Genomic DNA, 20,226 nt, shown 5'->3' with positions numbered 1-20,226 from the left:
GAGATTTAAAGCTTCAAATTAGTTTTCTTAGAAATGTGAATAGGTTACTTAATTCGACTTAATACATGTGTTTTCTACATTTCTGGCATCCTGTTCCCACTTGAATCAATGAGGAGAGAGAACTCCACATTTATCTTCTGTTTGAGAGGTGAGACTGTAAGACCCAGGTGACTGACCAAATACTAAGCTATCAGTGATAGCTGTCAGATTGTACGATTTAATACTAAATATAACATGTATATCACCGTACCTTCTGAGTTTGCTATCGACTGCTCTAGTGGAGGCATGTCGCTGTCTCCATCAGAAATAATTCCTGACATGCATCCAATGATGCAAGCAATGCTCTCAACTGCAGCAGACAGCTGTGAGTTGGGAGAGCCTGCTGTGACTGTTGTGATTTTGTGAGTGTACATGTGTTTTTTTTGTGTGTGTGTGTTTTGTTTTTTTTTTGCATTAAATTTCATATCGAACAGTTTATTTAACTGTTTGGATGGTTCTTAGGACATGTAGAGGACAAGGAGTTAATGGCAACTGTTACCTCCTTCTAGGCCTTTGATTTGCATGTCTCTGTCACACCACTACTAACAGAAGGAAAAAAAATAGGCTGCTCCTATGTTTCCTATAGGAAGATCTGCCACTGCATCCATAGTTGTCAAAGTAATGATTAAGAATTTGTGCATCTGCTCTCAGCCAATAACAGTGAGCTGGTGGAGCGTTTGGAGGGTGTGGTCTCAGTGTGGTCCAATCAGATCAAACAGGTGCTGACAGAGAGCGAACAGATGAGGAAGGAGGCGGATGACGTTGGGCCGTCAGCTGAGCTGGAGCACTGGAAGAGACGCATGGTCACCTTTAACAGGTAGACTCAATATAAATGCTATGTTTGAATGATTCACCCTCCTTTTATTTACCAAGAGTCCTGCTCACTGTATATCACTTGCACTCAGTCTGATCTTGTCTTATTTAACTTTGTCTCGTCTAATCTTGTTCTGTAGCTTGTATAGCATCTATAAGTGCGTTGATTTTTTTGAAAGATGCGATATATATAAAATTTGATTGACTGATTGATAATCTGGTTTTATATGATTTCATATAATGTCATTTAATTTTGTTTTTGCTAATCTTGTTTTTTTCTTTTATGTGTGTAATTTTGTTTGTCGACTCAAAATTTGATTTTACATTTATGCACTAATTTATTTCATCAGGAATGCTGGTTATAACGTGTGTGTGTGTGTGTGTGTCAGTCTGATGGAGGAGGTGAAGCATCCTCAGGTGAAAAGGACTCTGGGAGTTCTGCAGCTCACCAAGTCCCGAACTCTACGAGCGTGGAGAGAACTGGTCAGCTTCGGAAACCTCACTAGTTCAAACTGAAGTTTAGTTCACAGCTGTTGAGTTTATGTTGCTAATATAATAATTCATTGATTGATTGTTTAAGGACAGGGACATCACCGTGGTGGCTAACGAGGCTAAGGACAATGTGAAGTATCTGTACACTCTGGACAAGTTCTTTGGACCCCTGGGGAAATGCACTCCGGTAAAAATATAAATATGTTTTTTAAAAAAAATGGTGGTTGCGGGTGCTGCATTGGCTAGTCACTTTACACTTACATTAGTAATGGTTCCTCTTGTGCTGGGAGAGTAACCACTCTGAAGTAGGAGCTAAAAATGTCCCTCACAACAGCATTCTGAGGGATTTTGAGGGAAGAACTGCAATGGTGTGATACAAACACAATAAAAAGTTCGTTTCATAAAACTATAGAAAAGTTCCTTCTCTCTGAAAACATCTATAATAAGAGGATATTGAGCTTGGGAAAAACAGATATACTCCCCCTCAGGTCAACAGCTGGTGTTAAATAGATGGCATCTCCTATTGTTGTCGATCCCTAACCTCCCCTCCTTCCCCTGTGGCTCTGACAGAGCAGCATGCTGGAGCACATTCCCGGTCTGATGGCCAGTATCAGGATGATCCACACTGTCTCTCAGTACTACAACACCTCAGAGAGAATGACCTCTCTGCTGCTCAAAGTCACCAACCAGATGATCACCACCTGCAGGAGCTACTTGTCTCAGGGCGTGACCCGCATCTGGGACCACAGCAGGTACAGAGGAGCTTATCAGATCCAGACATATCTGGATTAGACAAGATAAAAACATGTTTGTTTGTGTGTGTGTGTGTATGTCAGACCAGTGCTGCTGCAGCGTATCTCTGACTGCTGTCATCTGTATGTGGAGTACCAGAGGAGCTTCCACACCGTCAGAGACAAACTGAGAGAAAACCCTAAAAACAGACAGTTTGACTTCAGGTAAGCACCAGGCAGCAGCACATCCTCTCATTTTATAGCACTCACTGTGATCAGTATAACCGATGACTTTCATGTCTGTCCCTGTTTCTTTCCTGTCTTTTCAGTGAGAACTGCATCTTTGGGAAGTTTGATGCTTTCTGCAGGCGTTTAGAGAAGATTGCTGACATGGCGTCTTCACTGGAAAGCCTGGCTGCTCTGCAACACATGAAGGTTTTTGGTTTCTAAGATTATTGGGCCTCATGCAGCAACATTCTCTTAAAAAAATACGAGAAGTCAACTCCAGATGCAACAAATCTGGTCCATCCAGATTGGATAGGACCAAATCTTGAAAATAGGTGGTTTAAAAGAAAAACAAAAGGACTCTAATCTGAAATCAGATTAGATCATGTGATCCAGTCTTGGTTTTGATCTGGATCAAACCTTCAGTACATGTTGTTTTTTACTAGGATCAGGATACCTTTGAGCCACACAATCAGGATTAACCTGATCCCAACAGAAGGTTGGATTTCAGTGACCAAATGTCATAAAACTTTCAAATTGGTCAAATATATACACATTTATTTATATAACAGTTACTGTGATAACGTAGACATTGGGTTGCATGTTAAGCCTCTAATACAGTAAAAAAAAAAAAAAAAAAAAAAAAGAGACATTTTTTTTCTTACCTAAGAAAAGAGCAAAAATAAGAAAACACTGGTGAATCCCAGAAATCAGTGGACACTAACAAAATAAGAACAACTCATCTGTACGAACAAAAACGATTTTTTCTTATATTGCTTCCTGCATGAGGCCCAGTGTCTACACTATGTAACCTTTAACTTTTTTATAGATACCATCAGCCTCATTTTATGCTTAAATTACTACAAAGTTTTAATTTGTATTTTTAAACTATGACTTTTTTTCGTTCATTTTGGTTACATTCAGGTGGAGGCAAATTATTTTTGGGAGGTCGTCATAATTATGTTTTTAAATATGAAAAAAATATATATTTGTTCACACAGTCCTTACAAAGTGTACAAATAGTTTTGTACTTAACTTGACATTTCACTAACAAAGACCATACCAATAAGATAAAGATTTAGAATGGTTTATTATATATGATGGATTAAGGGTTTGAAGGAAAGCATGAAAGGATGAGGATTAGGGGATTAGAGAATAAAGGGATAAGGATCAGTGGATAAAGGTATGATAGGATGTACAATAGGGCATTAACGACTTTGATTTTTTTTCAGGTTGACTTATCTGTCAATAAAGTCGAAGTCGAGTCGACAAGTCATTTGAATGACTGCGGACATTCCTCGCGGAATGCACTCCGCTTATAGTACGTCCCAGTATGTTCACTTCAAGGATAAAAGTATCAGCGTAAGCCAATCAGACTGCATTCCCTACACAAGCACAGAGAGAGAGAGAGAGAGAGGGAGAGGGAAAAAACACACGACTTGTCGACTCCTCCCAGGGGGTGTCGACTTGTGCCACTGACGTCAACACGTCAACAAATCGACTTTTCTGTTAATGCCCTAATGTACAATGAAGAGATGAGGGTTGAAGGGATGAGGATAGAAGGGTTGAGGGATGAAGGGATGAGGGTCAAGACATGAATGGATGAAGGATTGGGGATGAAAGATTGAGGGTCAAGGGATGAAGTGTGAGGAACAAAGACATGAGGGCTGAGGGATGAAGGGATGAAAGATTGAGGGTCAAGGGATGAAGTGTGAGGAACAAAGACATGAGGGCTGAGGGATGAAGGGATGAAAGATTGAGGGTCGAGGGATGAAGGCTGGGTGTCTGAGTCATGGGTGAGTGTGATGATGGATGTGTTGGTCAAGGGCAGGAACACAGGAGGGATTCAAGGAGTTGAGACTGAGTTGGGGAGTTGTCTCTTTTTGAACTCAGCTTCAGATAGAGCCCCCATGAAAAACTTGAAGAGTGCATGGGTGTTCCAGATGTCGTTTGGATCGTAGCACATATGTGTGATGTTCACTACAGAGGACAAGCGCCCTAGAATTTTAATGTGTCAAGGATTTCCTGCCTATAAGCAGTTGAGGCGGCTCCATAGCAAAGAGGATGACTCAAGTCAAAGCAGTGGGACTATGGTTGAAAGAGGGTCGGAGGCTGGTGCCAACTGTCAGAACTCTAGAATCAATAATGGGAAAGTGAGTTGGCAGTTGAAGATATGGTATACTTATGGCCATGAAGAATTGGTGCGGGGCCAAGGCCAGGGTGAGCGTCTGCATGAATTGCATGATGTTTAATAAATGCAACTGTGCCCCCAAAAGAATGCCTGCTATAGAGACTGGGTACATTAGGCAGACTATGGAGTGAGGGGTGGGGTGGTTGCATTTGTGTACAGCTGACTGGCTTCTGGCTTGGTGGCGTGATCATCATGAAAGGGGATGTCATTCCAGGAGGAATGGCACTGGTGCTATGGTTTTAGCTCCATCGTACATGATAAGTCAAGCTTGAGTGATGATGGAAATTAAATTTGAGTCCTAGCAGTGAAGAGGTTGGATTGGGAGGAAATTTAAAAAAGCTACGGGGGCTTTCGTGTCAGGGACCTGGGCCTGAATCTGTGCATGCTTGACCTCAGTCTGACTCTTTGGGTAACAGTGTTTCCCCGGGTCATTAAAAAGCATTAAAAGTCATTAAATAGATTTTGCGAAAATTAAGGCCTTAAATGGCATTAAAAAGCATTAAATTCGATGTCCAGAGGCATTAAAAAATTAAATACACTTGATGGAAAAAAACATTGTTATTCACGATTTATTTTGATTATATAAACATTTAATCATTTTGATGGGAAGTATAATGTGATGATTGACAGGCGGAACCCTTTAATTGGCTATTGTTTACGGCCGGTGCACGAAGTCACAACACTGGATGCTTGGAATGCAACGTTCTGTGAGCGTGCTCATGCTGTGGCGAAAGAGCGGAGGGAATATTAGCAAATGTTGGAAAAATGGGAAAATGCAAGTTTCAGCAGAAGTGGTTGGATGAGGAACTATTCAGAACCTGGTTAAAGCCCATCGACGGTAAACCCAGAGAGGCATTTTGCAGCGTGTGCAAAAAATCTTCAAACTTTGCACAATGGACGTCAATGCGGTGAAATCACACATGCTGTCAGATAGTCACAAGTTGGATATTAAAGGCAGGCAGCAGTTAACTGTGCTGAATTTCTTTGTCGTGACCAGCAACGCAATTTCTGCTATTGCCACCACAACTTCAGCTGCTGCTGCTACCACCACACCTGCCGCTACAGTGACCGCCTCCAGCCTTTTCATGTTAGAGTTAGTTTTTCACATCATTCTTCAGGCTGGCTTTGTTATTTTTGAAATGTGTAAATAAATTCTGAGACTGTGGGGCGTCGGTGGCTTAGTGGTAGGGCAGGTGCCCCATGCACAAGGCTGTTGTCGCAGCGGCCCGTGTTCGAGTCCAGCCTGTGGCCCCTTGCTGCATGCCACTAGCTGCGGCCGGCCTTGGAGTGCGACACGGCGAGGAGCCATGCGCTGCCTGTATCCATACAGGTGCTGACCACACTGGGATTCCTAGCAAAAGGGGCATTCCAGAAGGAGCTGGCCGACCGATCGGGACTGTGCCAGTCGACCCTGAGCCGAGCCATGCCAGCTGTGTGGGACGGAATTATCCGCATGTCAGCCAGGTATATCAAATTCCCATATGCAGCTGAACAGGCCAACATTAAAGCGCAATTTGCAGCGACCACAGCCGGTTTTCCTAATGTAATCGGAGCGATCACTGCGCACACATTATAAAAGCGCCATCACAGGATGAATTTTTTTTTATGTCAACAGGAAGCATTTTCATTTGATCAATGTACAGATAATATGTGATGCGCAAATGCAATCAACCAACATTGTGGCGAGGTGGCTTGGTTCAACGCACGATTCATACATTCTGAGTAACAGCATGATTGGGAACAGACTACTAGCTGGCACTGTGCATGATGGGTGGCTTCTTGGTGAGTAAATAATTTATTTGTTTAATTGCCTAATATTAATCCTCCTGATGCGCACTGAGCATGTGCGCCCCCAAATATTATCCTGTCTTCACAGCATCAGTACTAGTCAGTGGTTAGAGTTAGTGACTTGCTGTTTTTGCTGGTTAAACTACAGTTTCAGAGCTTTCGAACAAGCCCCTGATTGTCTCTGTGTGGAAAGTACTCATGTCAATAAACCCGTGCGTAAAGTGTGAAATTTCTTGATCAGCCTCACCTTTTCCCCAGCGCACTTCTGCATTCATTCATGAACATTTACGCATGAACCACTATCTTATAGGGCTGTGAGCAGGCTATTGTATGACCCGTATGAACACAGTTGTTGTAAGGTACACAGATGTATTGGTATTTACCTTGGGGGTAATCCGAGTCACCCATATGTGCTCCCACCACCCCTGAGAGAGCAGTGTCACCCAGAATTGCGGCGACTCTGTTCAAACGGGTTGAGCTCCTCCTCTCCTGTCCCCCCGCCTGTTTTGGCCACACTTTGGCAGTGGGCAGCCGTCCTCCGCTTCACGTCCACCTTAATGTCGGACCACTTCTTTTTTAATTCTGCGTGTGTACGCTCTTCTGACCCCACAGCATTGACAGCCTCAAACACACTCTCTCACTCTCTCTTGTTGCGTATAGTATTGATGCCAGAGGACTGTGTGTCAAAAAGTACATTTTTGCGCACCTCCACTTTTCCCGTCTTACTCAGTCTTTTGTTTCAGTTTTCTGATCGTGCAGAGAGGGGAATCTCAGGTGCAGGGTTCATTTAAATACAATTTGCATATTTAAATGTGGGAGTGGACAGGGAGGGGTCAGGTACTCCAACATGTGCGCTCAATTCCACGTTGATTGGGATGTACAAAGGAAATGTGCTTGGATTCATGTGTACGCACAGATTCATACATCTGGATGTTTTTGTGTGTACAACGTTTTCTGGATTTAAGGGTACGCCATGTTTTGGTAGGAAATCCACGCAAGTCTTTGTACATGAGGCCCCTGGTCTTGTTGCCGAGCAGTTAAATGAGTTGTTGGGCAGAAGGTTGTCCATTAATGCTGGTCTGGGGCAGATGTATGAGGGTCAGGGGGGAGGAAATGGTTAAGAGTGTCGCAAATGTGGGAGTGGCTACACTGATTTACTTTTTAGGAGTGCTGCGTTCGTTTTGTACTCGGAGGTCGGAAATTCCCAGTTCCCAGTTGGAAGTTTAAACTCGAACACACCCTCAGGTCGGATTTCCAACTCGGAAATTCGGAGCAACTGCATCAACCCCGACCACCCCGACTTACGAATTCATGATGGCTGCCGGTCACATACATAGTGAGTAGACACTCTGTTAAAGTACTGTTTATAGCAATTCTATCTTATTTGTTTTACATTAGGTCAGCCACACCCATGGTAGCCTACTGTTAAATGTTTATCCATGGGCATGTTGCTATGCGCTCTGCATGTGCAAAATGCCACGTAGAGCGTTGTTATCAACTGATGTTGCTAACAGTGGCTACGGCTAGCCCAACGGTAAAACGGTAACGTCCATGTTTTTTTTCCGACTTGTCCACCGTTGTCAACTAGAATGCAAAAACTGTTGTCAACTCGGAGGTGACGTCATTCCCACTTCCAGCTTCCGACCTCCGAGTACAAAACGAACACAGCATAAGAACGAGAGAGAGTCTTAAGTATGAAATTGGGTTAGAAAAAATGGGACAAAGAGGAGGGTGGTAGATATGTTGGGGTGAATTTGGAGCACTGCAGGAAGCCAAAAAATCTGCAGGAACATGGATGCTACAGAAGGGTCGAATGAGAACGGATGCCAGACTAAGAAGGTCAGAAGTCGGTGGCAAGCATTTGCCATAAGAGCGGGAACCTTTTTGCAAGTGTTAACGTGGGAATGTGGGTAGCGGTTCACAACTGACAGTGGCCAGATTAATGGAAAGCTGGTTCCATATAAGTAATTTTGGACAGAAAGAATTTTATTTATTTATTTTCTATGAATACAATGAGTGGTGAAACTGCAAATGGACGTGATGTTTTAAGGAGAAAAGCTGACACTGGCTAATACGATAGGCAGAGGGTGTGCTTAGGATGAGGAAAGTTTTCCAGCTGTGGAACTGATTAGCCTCGCGTCACCAGGCTCTTCTATTCACTCTGAATTTTCTGGTTCCGGTCTAGAGAGCGGATGCGGAATTCACCAAATTCACCAAAGTAAAAGTGTTCACCAAAGTAAAACTTCTTCTGGCACACCATCGATTTGGGGTGATGAGGGGTATAAGAAAATCGATCTGGGGCTTTTCTTGTAAATTATATTCTTTAAATTAAAGTTTCACCGCATTTCTATTAGGTTGGTGCTTTTATTTTGATGGAAAGGCGCATCCATCGAATTCCGGATCCTGTCTCACTCGCTCTGGTTCCGGTTCCTTACCAAAATGGCCACTAACAGCCCCAGACTAGGAACTGATTGGACAGCTGTGAGGAGAGGCTAGAGATGGTCAGATAGATGGATGTTTGTGCGTGGGGATGTAATAAGCCATCAAATGCAAGGATGACAGGGCAGAAACATAGGGTTATTGTTTATTTATTTGTTTGTTTGTTGTTAACTTGAATGATTTCCTTTTGTACAACTAAAATGAGCAATGGTTAGGCCTACATGAGAGATTTCCTTTAATACATATTAAATGAGCATTGGTAGAAGGAACCTGAGATTTAAGATTATTGTTTGCCAAACAATAATTGCTTTCTGCTTCCATGGTGAGTTGATTATTTGATATAGTTGAATTAAAGCTCGTGTTTGTCTTACTTTTAGATTGAGGTAAACCTGTGGTTACACACAAAGCACACCGTCCATGTGAGAAATGTGTCGATGAGAAGAGAATGGATCATGTGTAGTTAAATACTTTTGTGCAGAAATGGGATGTGTTCGAGGCGTGGTATTTGTTTCTAAACCCAGTTTTATAGAACTACACTTAAAGGTTTCAACATTTCTTTTCAAACGTATGAGCAGTAATTTTGTTTTAGGTTAGTGCTGATAAATTGCTGAGCAGAAATCTTAACATACAAAACTACTGAAAAGCTGTATTTAACAGTTACTTTAGTGGGCAGCAACTCGTCTCCTGCTCCAATCAGCAAGTACCTATGTTGATGTCTCCAGATGGTTTGTTGATGCAACCACAAAAGCTAAGTGTCGAAATGAGTTTGTCGAGTGCTGCATGTGAGCGAACTTCACAGTGATGCTGAACCTTATTAAAAGACAACCACGTGTTCCAGGTGGAGGGCGCTGAGAAGATTTATGCTCGCTACCAGACCATCGTCTCCACGACCAAATCCAAGACCTACGACATCCTGGACCACCGCAAGCCAGAGGTAACATTATATCAATCCTATTAATGCTACATTATATAAATATGCCATACAAGAGAGAGAATAATAGATTCTGTTTTGCAAGACAGAAGGACTAAATTGCACTTATTGCACTGGTAAAGTTACAAAATGCTTCAATTTTCAAAGAAAATCATGTCTGAGTTGCTGGAGGCGACAAACAAAATACAGTGCAGGATTTTTCAGTGACAGGTTGATGTGTTTTTAAGCGTTTTAAAGGCTTTTCAGACTCCAAAACAGTACAGAACAGGGATGTCAGACTTACTTTAGTTCATGGGCCACATACAGCCCAGTTTGATGTTTGATGAAGTGGGCTGATCCAGTAAATCCATTACATAATAACCTATAAATAACACCTCCAGATGTTTCCCTTTTCTTTAGTGCAAAGACGCAGAAGTAGCTCACATTCTGAAAGAGTTCACGTTTATGAACAATCTATTTACAAAACAGATGCGAAGTGATACATTGCTCAGGGCTCAACAATAACGATTGCCCGATTGCCAGGGGCAAGTAAAACTCAAGGTCGGGCATGTAAACTAACAACTCACTTGCCTGATCGGGCAAGTTGCTAAAATAGCAAAAGTTAATAACTAATTGATAAAATAGGTGTATTTTAAAACGCTGATGCAGTGGTCTCTCTGCCTGAAGTCACAGGCACACGTAACAATGTCCTGCCCACAGCCCCCATTGATTGGTTACATGGCACAAGTGAAGCACAGTGTGGCACAGCTTATAAGAGGAGAGGAGAGGAGAGGGCTCTGTCTTACCTCTTCATAAAGTCATATAATTTTGCACGACAGACGCTTCATATAATAACATAACAATATACTATTTATGGTGTTATGCCATCGTGTCATTTCTGTCTCTACATGGTCACGCGTCAACAATTCTCCTCTGCTCTCTGTATCGCGCACGGTGGAGTTCCGCCACACACACAGGTGAGCACGCTAGAGCGGCTCGGGCCGCATTTTCCTGACCAAACCTGACCCCGAGCCCGGTGCAGTTTGTCAGCTGGCAAAGTTATTGTTATGGACAGGGTGTAAATAACCATCAACAGACTGAGGACTCAGGAAAATTTTTCACTTTAAGCCCTGACACTGTCATTTTTGTGTAGGAATTAAGCTACAATACATGACATATGTTGTTTTAATTAATAAATACAGTGTGAATAAAGATTACATTACATAAAAATGACTGCAGTCTTTGTTATTTGATAGCTGCTTAAATTAAACAATTTTTATAGGGCAAGTAAAAACTGACTTCGGGCAAGTAGATCTCTGACCAACTTGCCCGATCGGGCAAGTGAAAAAAAACCTTAGCGTTGAACCCTGTTGCTGCATTTTAGTTTTGGTAAACTTGGCGACTGACAAGTAACTTGTTGATTGGACAGTTTTAGTGTTTATCATCCTGCATCATCAGGACCCACATGAGGAAATCAAATTCTGGTGACTGACAGAAGTTTCTGTAGCCAAAACTTAATGCTTCTAAAGTGGACAGATTTCACAATTAGCAGATGGATTTATTATTGCATTGGATGGATTAATTCTTTCATACCACAAACAAACTGCACCAGAGTCAGTTTGGAAGCAGACGGAGACCCAGCTTTTCGAATGGTCTGGGTTTTGTTGTTTGATCCACACCAGGGTTCAATTGACAGCTTCCTAATCGTGCAAACAGACCTAAGTTTGTGAAAGCAGCTGAATACTCATAGAGCCAACACAGTGCCTGGCTGCAAGATGCTACAACAAAAGATCCAACTTTTTTACTTTGTGTGTGTGTGTGTGTGTGTGTGTGTGTGTGTGTGTGTGTGTGTCAGTTTGACAGTGATTATGCAGACTTCCAGATCCAGGTTCAGGGTTTGTTCCAGTCTCTTCAGTCTCTGCTGGACTTCTGGTTCCGTCAGTCTCTCACTGTGAGTTCAACATAATCGGAACTGAAACCAGATCAGCGTTTATTCTACTGTTGTATGAACTTCAAACTGTTAAACATGTGTAGAGTCAAAGGTACTATGTGGAATTTTCTGAAAATCCTTGTTATTAGTGACACTGTTGGCCGTTACGTGAACTGCAGTCAGCACCCTGTTGCTGCTTATTTCTTCTCTGCTCTGAGCGTGTCCACTCTCTCTCTTACCCCGTTCCCACTGCATAAAAACCCACTACCATCTGGCTTTTGTATTTAAAGGTTAGAATCAGCATTCAGGCATTGGATAAATTAGGTATTTACTGGCTCCAGCTCTGATCAGCAGTGATGAAAATATAATGTCCGGATGGACACCTAATTTTATGCCCTTTGCCTGCACGATGCAATGAGCAGTACTCGACCATTGATCCAGTTTGAGAGAGACTGAAAAAGTAACTAACATTAAAAAAAATAACCACTGTAACATTTCATAGGCCTCCTCCACAGGCCTGAAAACAGGTTAGTAAACAGTAGAAACAGTATGTCTGTTTACTTATTCAGTCTCTCTCAAACTTGGTGTAGACTAAATTTGGCATGATGTTCAAGGGCTGCCCAGATGGAGACAGATGGTGTTTTATGTTGGCACCGCATTGCATCTCGCTAGTAAAAGGGCTAAAATTAACAAGTTCACCCAGGTGTTATTCCATCACAGCTGATCGCAGATGGAGCCGATAAATCCCTGTGACTACTGCAGAGTCATTCGACCCAGGAATGAATGCCAATTGTAACCTTTCTCTCCATTCATCCATCCATTGTGCAGTGAGAAAGGGGCTTCCCTGAAACAGTGTCCTCCACCACCCTCACCCTGCCAACCTTGACACTGGTTTCCCCTCCATGTCAGTCACATTCCCATTTGGCCAGACAGGCTTTACTGGATAAAACTTTATTTTTTATCTGTACTTAACGTGGACTCTGTGTTGTGGTGGGTGCCGGTGTTTTGATGACATTAGTGGACTCCATTAGACGTCAGCTTGTATTTCACACTGTTGGTGCTGTAGCGTAGCGGGACTCACGAAAAACACTGGGTTTTACCCAAATGGGTTTGGTTTTGCAGGACATAGCAGTGCAGGCTTCAGCAAGCTCTGCGAGCTGTTGGGAGAAGTTCTCCAAAAGGTCTTTCTTACAGAGAGAGACGGCTTGTTTAAGGTTTGGACAAAATGTCATGGCTGGAGGTTAAAATGGATAATTTGGCAGAAAACCATTTAGGTGCATTTTTTCTCATGGGCACTCCATGACTGTCTCAGCTCCACTCAGCTTGTGCTGTGAGTGCACACTCATGAGTTTTTCATAACTGAGGGTAAGTTACTTTTGTACAAATAATAAGTCCATTTGGGCATCTGTTGTTGCCAAATACCACGCTGATATCAGAATACAGACCCCCATGTGAGTGGATTTTTGTTGTTGGACATAATTTAGTCCATTTAAATGTCAGAATATTTTAGTATTATTTACTCATATTTTCCAGTATAATGTTTTGATGGTCAATATGAGAATTCATCAGCAGTCAGGAAAGTCATTTCAATATCTGCAGGGAGGACGAGTGGCGGTCCAGCTGTGCCAGCAGCAGACTCCGTAAATTGATGGTCACAAAAAATAAAAAAAAGTAAATTCTGTTTGAAGTTACAGTCAAGCCTGAGGTCTCCTGTGGGTTTAGTCTTGGGGTTAAGGGAAAGATTACATTAATAAACAACTTTTTCGGTTACAGTTTTTGCCAGTTTATCCAAAAAGTGACAAGACGACCCACTGAGAACGGATGAAACGTGCATCAGGCACACCTCAGTCTGTCTAGGTAAAATACCACGTTTTTAGGGAGTCCCATAGTGGAGCTAAAGAGATGCAAGGCACTCCATAGTGTACATGATTTTCTCAGAAAATTCATCCTTTACATAGAAATCAGTTCAGTCAGAGGCAACTGAGAACATTGGGGAAGGTCTCAGTTTTTAAGTTGCAATCTGTTCACCCACTGGCAATAAATAACTATTAATACATTTTTTACACATAGTAGCTTTAATACTAGTGGTAGAAGATATGATGTTTGAAGGGAAACAGACCAACATTTGAAGCAAGGGTGTGTGTTTCAGACGGAACGGATGCTGGAGCTGCTGAGAGTGTTTGAGTCCGGTCCAACGGCTTGTCTGGACCTGAAGCAGCATTACCTGATGCTGCTGCAGCGCTACAGCAAAGAGCTGGAGCTGCTGAGGAAGACTTACCAGAGACAGAGAGACAAACCGCCCACTGGACGCAACCTGCCCCCGGTACAACCTGTCTGCCTGATGGACTCTTTCATTATTGATTACTCTACCCATAATTTGATGAACTGTTCTATAAACTGTCAGAAAATAGTGAAAAATATCCTCTATAATCTACATTTTAGATTTTAGACATCTACGTTTTAGATTTTAGACATCTATATCTACATTTTTAGAAAAAGTAACTTTACACACAAAATACCCACATGCAGATTGCTTTTCACACATTTTCAAGGCAACAAATTGCAACCTTGACTTGTAATACTTGCCATATCTTTGATCACGATGATGTTAGAGTCCCTGAAATTTGGCACAACGTCGATCAAATATTGACAGATTGACTAATACAGTGGCATCTGGCTATTTTCATGCCAAACAATGCAAACATTCCATAAACATTCGGTATTTTATATCAATTCCAGAGTGAGCAAGTACCTTGTAACTGGTATAATAAAAGAAACTGTGGAAAGAGGTAGGATGAACTACACTCTGTTTTGGTAGTTTTGCTGAAACATTCAGATTTGTTCATTTGCAGAGTTAGGGAAACTGAGTGTTAATGTATTTTAATATTCAGAATTTCTTTTTTTAATCATACAGTCAAAATGTAAAAACTATTATCCAACACTTAAGGGCACTTGCCCCAGGATATTCAGATGGCTCTTAGTTTGAAACTGACATGTTATTTGTTGTAAGCCAATCTTCCCCACTTTGTTCAATGTAAAGAGCATGAAGAAACGTATAGAGATTAGGACCTCTAGCAAGATGGTCATGATGGCTCAATGGATTTGTTCTGTTTTGGAATACACAATATTCTTCCAAATTAGTGTTTGTGAATTTTAATATTCAGAATTTCATTTTGACAAGCTCTCTCTTTTTTGACCATACACCTGTTTGCATCCCTGTAATTGGTTGCATAGAGAGGAATCATGTTATCTATCAGCTGACTCCCTTCCATCAATCAGCTGCTCCGTCAGTTGACTGGGCTGTTTGAGATCAGCTGATGTAGCTGGGATGTGAGCTGAGCTTGACATTGTGCCTGAACTAAAGCTATGTTCAATTAATGTTAAAGTGTGCAACAGGTATCTAAGGAATTACCAAGGGTATGTTCAGAATGCTCCCAATGTACTTGGCAGGGCGCACCTAACTGTGATCTGGCTGCACGGCTTGATTCAATATAGTAGAGCCTGTGGTGTCTTCTTGTATGCACAGAAAATGGGAGGACAAAAAGTATTATTGCTCTGCTTGGAGCCATGCACCAGTGCCAGTGCATTAAATGTCTGAAGAAATACTTTTAAAATGACAAAAAAAATGCTTTTTAAAGGTATGAAAATGAAAACATTAACAGTGGCAAAAATTCTCAAAATTCAGAAAAATATTTTACAGAAACTATTTTTGGTGTCAAATAGCATATCCATGAAGTTTGAAAAAAATATGAAACTTACACAAAAACCTCAGTCTAAGTTGATTTGTTGCCAAATGTCAAAAATTCAACAGCTACTCAGTTTATTGTCACCTATGCCAAAGACAAACATGAAATCACATTTATTACATTTAAGGTGCTTGAACAGCTTTTTTAAAAAATTAATTTATCAATAGTAGCTGCTTCTGTTGATCCACTAACTAATTATTGGACTAACCAGAGACAGTGACATCACCTGTCTGTCTGTCTGTCTGTCTGTCTGTCTGTCTGTCTGTGTGACCTCTCTCTGTACCTGTCTCAGGTGACAGGTAGGATTCTGTGGTGCCGACAGCTTTTCAGAAAGATTGAAGCTCCCATGTTGATCCTGAAGAATAAGCTTGACGTCCTCAAGGTACGACCTCTGATTTTACCTCATCAATCATGTCAGTATCACAGATCAGTGTGATCTCAGGGACCCCGTCTGCCTGTCTCTCTACCAGGGACCAGAGATGACTAAAGTGATCCAGAGCTACAATAAGATGGCGGTGGTGTTGCTGCAGTATGAGGTGCTGCACCTGCAAGGATGGAGTCAGGCTGCAGAGACTGCGCCGCATTGCCTGAGTGCCACCCTGCTGGTCCGACATGAGAACAGCAAGGTGCTGGACGACGTAACGATAGATTAAACTGGTTAAGTGTGGATTTAAGGTCAACTGGTTTTTATGTGGAATTTAAAGTGGTTGGCGCTGCGGTCCCAAAGGCAACTGGGTCACTTTCTGTTCTCATCAGGGCCAAGAGACTACCAACAACACAGGACACACTTCATTTTGTTTACCACAGTTACTTTGGTTGTTCTGCTGACTGCCATTACCCCTACTGGAGATAATAATTGCACACAATTTACATTGATACTCTTTGGTAACTGGGGAAAACTACCAATAGCTACAGGGGAGAACAAATGCACTATCCTCCTCCTGTTTTGTTTGTGCAAGAGTTGACACACTTGGAGACTGTACATGGTGACAGACAGAACTGCATAGTAGAAGCAAGGCTTATAGGGAACAAATGTAAACGCGGATGGTGTCATTATTCTATAGCCATTACATGGTGCAAACAACATTTACTTCATTTTTTTAAATAAACACAAGAAGTTTGTGCTCTAGAGAAAGGATCAGCACTCAGTGAAAAACCTCCTAAGCCCTATGATAAGCTATTATGGCAAGGCTTAACTATACAGACCAGTGAGCAGTGATAACTAACACGTCTTTGGGGTCATCGGGTGGGAACCTCCTTTCACCGGTGTTTTGTCTAGTTGGTCCCACGACAACTCCAGGAGGCTAGACAGTGATCTCTGGTGTCCCAGAGACACTCCCCTAATGCCAGGTCTCACTGCTCCCCGCACCAACCCAACAACCTCCTTTACCTTACTTATGCATGGCTTTCTCAGCCTGAACAGCACTGCCACCTTCAACCAAACCCAGGCTCCGTACATGCGAGCTCCAGGTAGAAACAGTGCTAATACTACCTTTCCTAGCACATTCATCATACTCGATCTCACATGCTACATAGCATAACTCCAATATAAGCTAAAGTTAAAGGAGATAACTCACAGGATCAGCAAACACACTTACCTTGCAGCATGGTCTCAAACAAGAGGGATTCAAGTAGGCCACTCCTACACTTAAATAACCTTCCTCTTCCTGGATTTCCTCCTGAGAGGAAGTGAATCTCTTCACTTGATCTCAAGGAGTTATGTACTCTGTTTAGTAGTTCCCCCTGCTGGTCCCCAACTGACATTATTTCTTCTCACCCAGATCCATTGGCTTGCTCTGCCTGTTTCATCTGACATTTCCTTCAGTGTCTTCCTCAAACTCTGTCCCCGCACTCCGAGTTCCCCCAGGAGTGAGACAGTTGATCTTACTATGAATCCCCTACACCCCACTTCCACTGGACAAATCCTAGTTTTCCATACTCGCTGCTCAGCTTCTGCTCCTAAGTCTGCATATCTAAGCATAAGTTCATTCTGAATTTGATGCTTGCAACAAAAGACCTGTTCGGAACATTTCACAGGTAAACAGGTTCATTGGTAACAAATGATCGTGTCAGTATCACGATTTGGTCTGACAGTGGCATCGTCGAAAGGCTTAGTCACTCACAATCAAGGACGGCATGAGGTTCAGCACTTTGTGAAAAACTGTCAACAAGTAGTCCAACAGTTGAACACTTCTCAACAATCATCATCTATGGTGATTCCTAAATTCCTGCAGTTGTGATTGTAGATTTACAATCAATAATATCATCAAAAGAAAACCAACACTGAATGCCTGTGACCTTTGACCCCTACGACTGCAGTGCGTTAAAAGTTAACATGACTGTATAAATGATATTACTCCATGGGCTCAGGAACACTTTTGAAAACCATTGTCAGTAAACACAGTTCATCGCTACATCTACAAATGCAGTTATTATTATTATTATTAGGCATTAGCACACCTGGTAGAGCCCCATAAGGGCTTTGGCCTTACTGGACACCTCCGACCTCTCTGGACCTGAGCTCATTTGAGATGGATTGACACAAAGTAAAAAAGTGTACTGTGGTCTGACAAGTCCATCATGGACATCGTGTCTTCTGGCTAAAGTGGAAAAGGACCATCTGCATTGTTACTAGCTCAAAGTTTAAAGACAGCATCTGTGATGGTATGGAGGTGTGTTAGTTCCCATGGCATCATGTGCGTTACTTCACATCTGTGAAGGCACCATAAATGCTGAAAGGTACATACAACAGGGTAGCAACAGGCTGCCATTCAGATGATGTCTTGAGCTTATTACAGCAGGAAAATGAGACGTATTTTGCCTGTGTTCCAGCAGCGTAGCTTCGTAGTAAAAGAGTGCCGGTACTAGACTGACCTGCCTGCAGTCCAGATCTGACTCCCACTGAACATGTGTGGAGCATTATGAAGCACAAAATACAATAACAGAGACCCCGGACTGTTGAGACAGTCAGTACGTTTATATGGACAGTTTAATTCCAGTTTTAATTGGAATGAACGGCCATTCCGATTAAAAGTGGTCATGTAAACGGTCATTCCGATTGAAAAATGGTCATTCCGATTGAAAATTAAATCCGATTAAAGGGGGTGGTTTATTCTGTTTGTCATTCCGAAAGAGTTTTGTGTGCATGTATACACTCATTCCTCTTTAAGTTCATTCCGGTCTTTCTGTGCATGCTCGTTTCCTTGCCCTTCTGGTGCGATGACGTATATAGTGCGCATAGCAACGGGCTGCATAGCAACGGGTTGAGCTAGAGCAGTCGGACTCGTTGCACTCACCGGTTTCCATTTGCCACAGCACGGTCTTCTGCCTCCCTTCTCCTGCTCAACAGATGAAGCATTAGCAGAACAAGGTTGTTGTCGTACTGCTACTTTAAGAATATAAGCAAAACACGCCCGAAAAAGGCACTGATAACGGCGTCGTCAAGCATCTTGTTATCCGGAGCGAGGGCTACAGTGTTTTCTTCCGGTAAACGTAAACACGTAACATCCGCCCCACCCCCTATCCAATCAGAAATCTTCCCTGCCCCAAACCTTGCGCGGACCTGAATAAAGGCGATTGAACTGATCTCCCATGTAAACCCTCATTCAGAATGAATATTTCTCATGTTAACTACCTGGAAACACTTTAATTCCGAATGATTTCATTCAGATTTATTTCATTCCGAATGAGAAGCCATCATGTAACTGTAGCCACTGAAGTAGTTTATCAAGCAAGAAAGGGGAAGAAATTTTACCCTTCAAAACTTCAACAATTAGTGTCCTCAGTTCCCAAACAACTACTGAAAAAAAAACAAACAATTAAGTTTATCAGTTTGAACGTTAAATATCTTGTCTTTGGAATATATTCAATTGAATATAGGTCATGTTTTGGACCAGTACCTTTGTTGTTGGATATAATGTCAAACATCTGGCAGGACAGAGGCACAGTATCTGAGGACCTGTCTTTTCCCAGGAGGTTTTTGTGAACCTGGACCCGCTGGTGTTGGAGGTACTGCAGGAAGCCCGGTGGATGACTAAGCTTGGGGTGACCATACCAAAGGTCGTCCTAAAAATGACCTCCAGAGAAGCACAGGTCAAAGCTCTGTACAAACGGTGAGAGAAACTGTTGGCTGTTTACTGTGGCTCGCCTTGTTTTGTTTGATTTTAAGATTATTTTTTGGGGCTTTTTGCCTTTTAATGGACAGGACATATTGCAATGGGGTGAGAGAGAGAGAGAGAGAGAGCAATTGACATGCAGCAAAGGGTTGCAAGCCAGAGTCAAACCTGGGACCTGCAGCGAGGCATCGCCTCTGTACATGGCGTGCTGGCACTACCCACTACACTACCAACGGCCCTTGTTTTGTTTGATGAAGCAAAAGAGTTGCATAGACATTCAGAGAATCAGACCATCAAGTTACAGAGTGAAAAAAGAAGACACGATGCAATCATTAGAAAACAAATTAGACATCTTACTGTTTAATTTCTCTGTAAAATACACAAAGCAGTGCTTGTGGTTTATGCAGGTGCCCTAATTGTCAGTGTTTTGTATGTTTGTGTGTGTGTGTGTGTGTTTAATTTTTACTTGAACTTAACTTTAATTGCTTTGTGTGGGTTTTCTTGTTTTTGTAATTTGACTTGTCAAATGTAACATTACTTTTGTTAAGCTGACTACTTTTTTTGGTGGAACTTGATTTTACTGAATGTTGTAACTTGACAGTAGCCATGTTTTCGTGTTTGTTGTACTAGTTGTGACACTAGCTCAAGACAGTTTTTGCCTTTGTTGAAAAAGAGTTGAGGTGATAAATATGACATGGAAACACCTTTGCCAAAAAAGTTCTGACATAGCAAACCACTAAGTCACATGACTGATCAGCTGATTCCGCTGTTGGTGTCTTCCTGAATATACCAATCATAATGTCATTT

The 20,226-nt window shown here is 42.1% G+C and overlaps 1 protein-coding gene across 1 annotated transcript in view; it reads left to right on the top strand.

Moving 5' to 3' along the window:
* Positions 1 to 20,226, top strand: part of dnah5l (dynein, axonemal, heavy chain 5 like) — a 206,928-nt gene that overhangs the window by 18,669 nt on the left and 168,033 nt on the right. The window contains exons 10-21 of the mRNA XM_049565752.1: positions 691 to 856; positions 1,242 to 1,335; positions 1,433 to 1,531; positions 1,915 to 2,096; positions 2,181 to 2,300; positions 2,405 to 2,510; positions 9,557 to 9,652; positions 11,484 to 11,579; positions 13,708 to 13,881; positions 15,597 to 15,686; positions 15,775 to 15,930; positions 19,277 to 19,416. Coding sequence (XP_049421709.1) covers positions 691 to 856; positions 1,242 to 1,335; positions 1,433 to 1,531; positions 1,915 to 2,096; positions 2,181 to 2,300; positions 2,405 to 2,510; positions 9,557 to 9,652; positions 11,484 to 11,579; positions 13,708 to 13,881; positions 15,597 to 15,686; positions 15,775 to 15,930; positions 19,277 to 19,416 — 1,519 coding nt within the window. The remainder of the gene's footprint in view (positions 1 to 690; positions 857 to 1,241; positions 1,336 to 1,432; positions 1,532 to 1,914; positions 2,097 to 2,180; positions 2,301 to 2,404; positions 2,511 to 9,556; positions 9,653 to 11,483; positions 11,580 to 13,707; positions 13,882 to 15,596; positions 15,687 to 15,774; positions 15,931 to 19,276; positions 19,417 to 20,226) is intronic.

Source organism: Epinephelus fuscoguttatus, linkage group LG21 (genome assembly GCF_011397635.1).
Source record: "Epinephelus fuscoguttatus linkage group LG21, E.fuscoguttatus.final_Chr_v1".
NCBI lineage: Eukaryota > Metazoa > Chordata > Actinopteri > Perciformes > Serranidae > Epinephelus > Epinephelus fuscoguttatus.
This window is presented reverse-complemented; position numbering and strand designations above follow the sequence as displayed.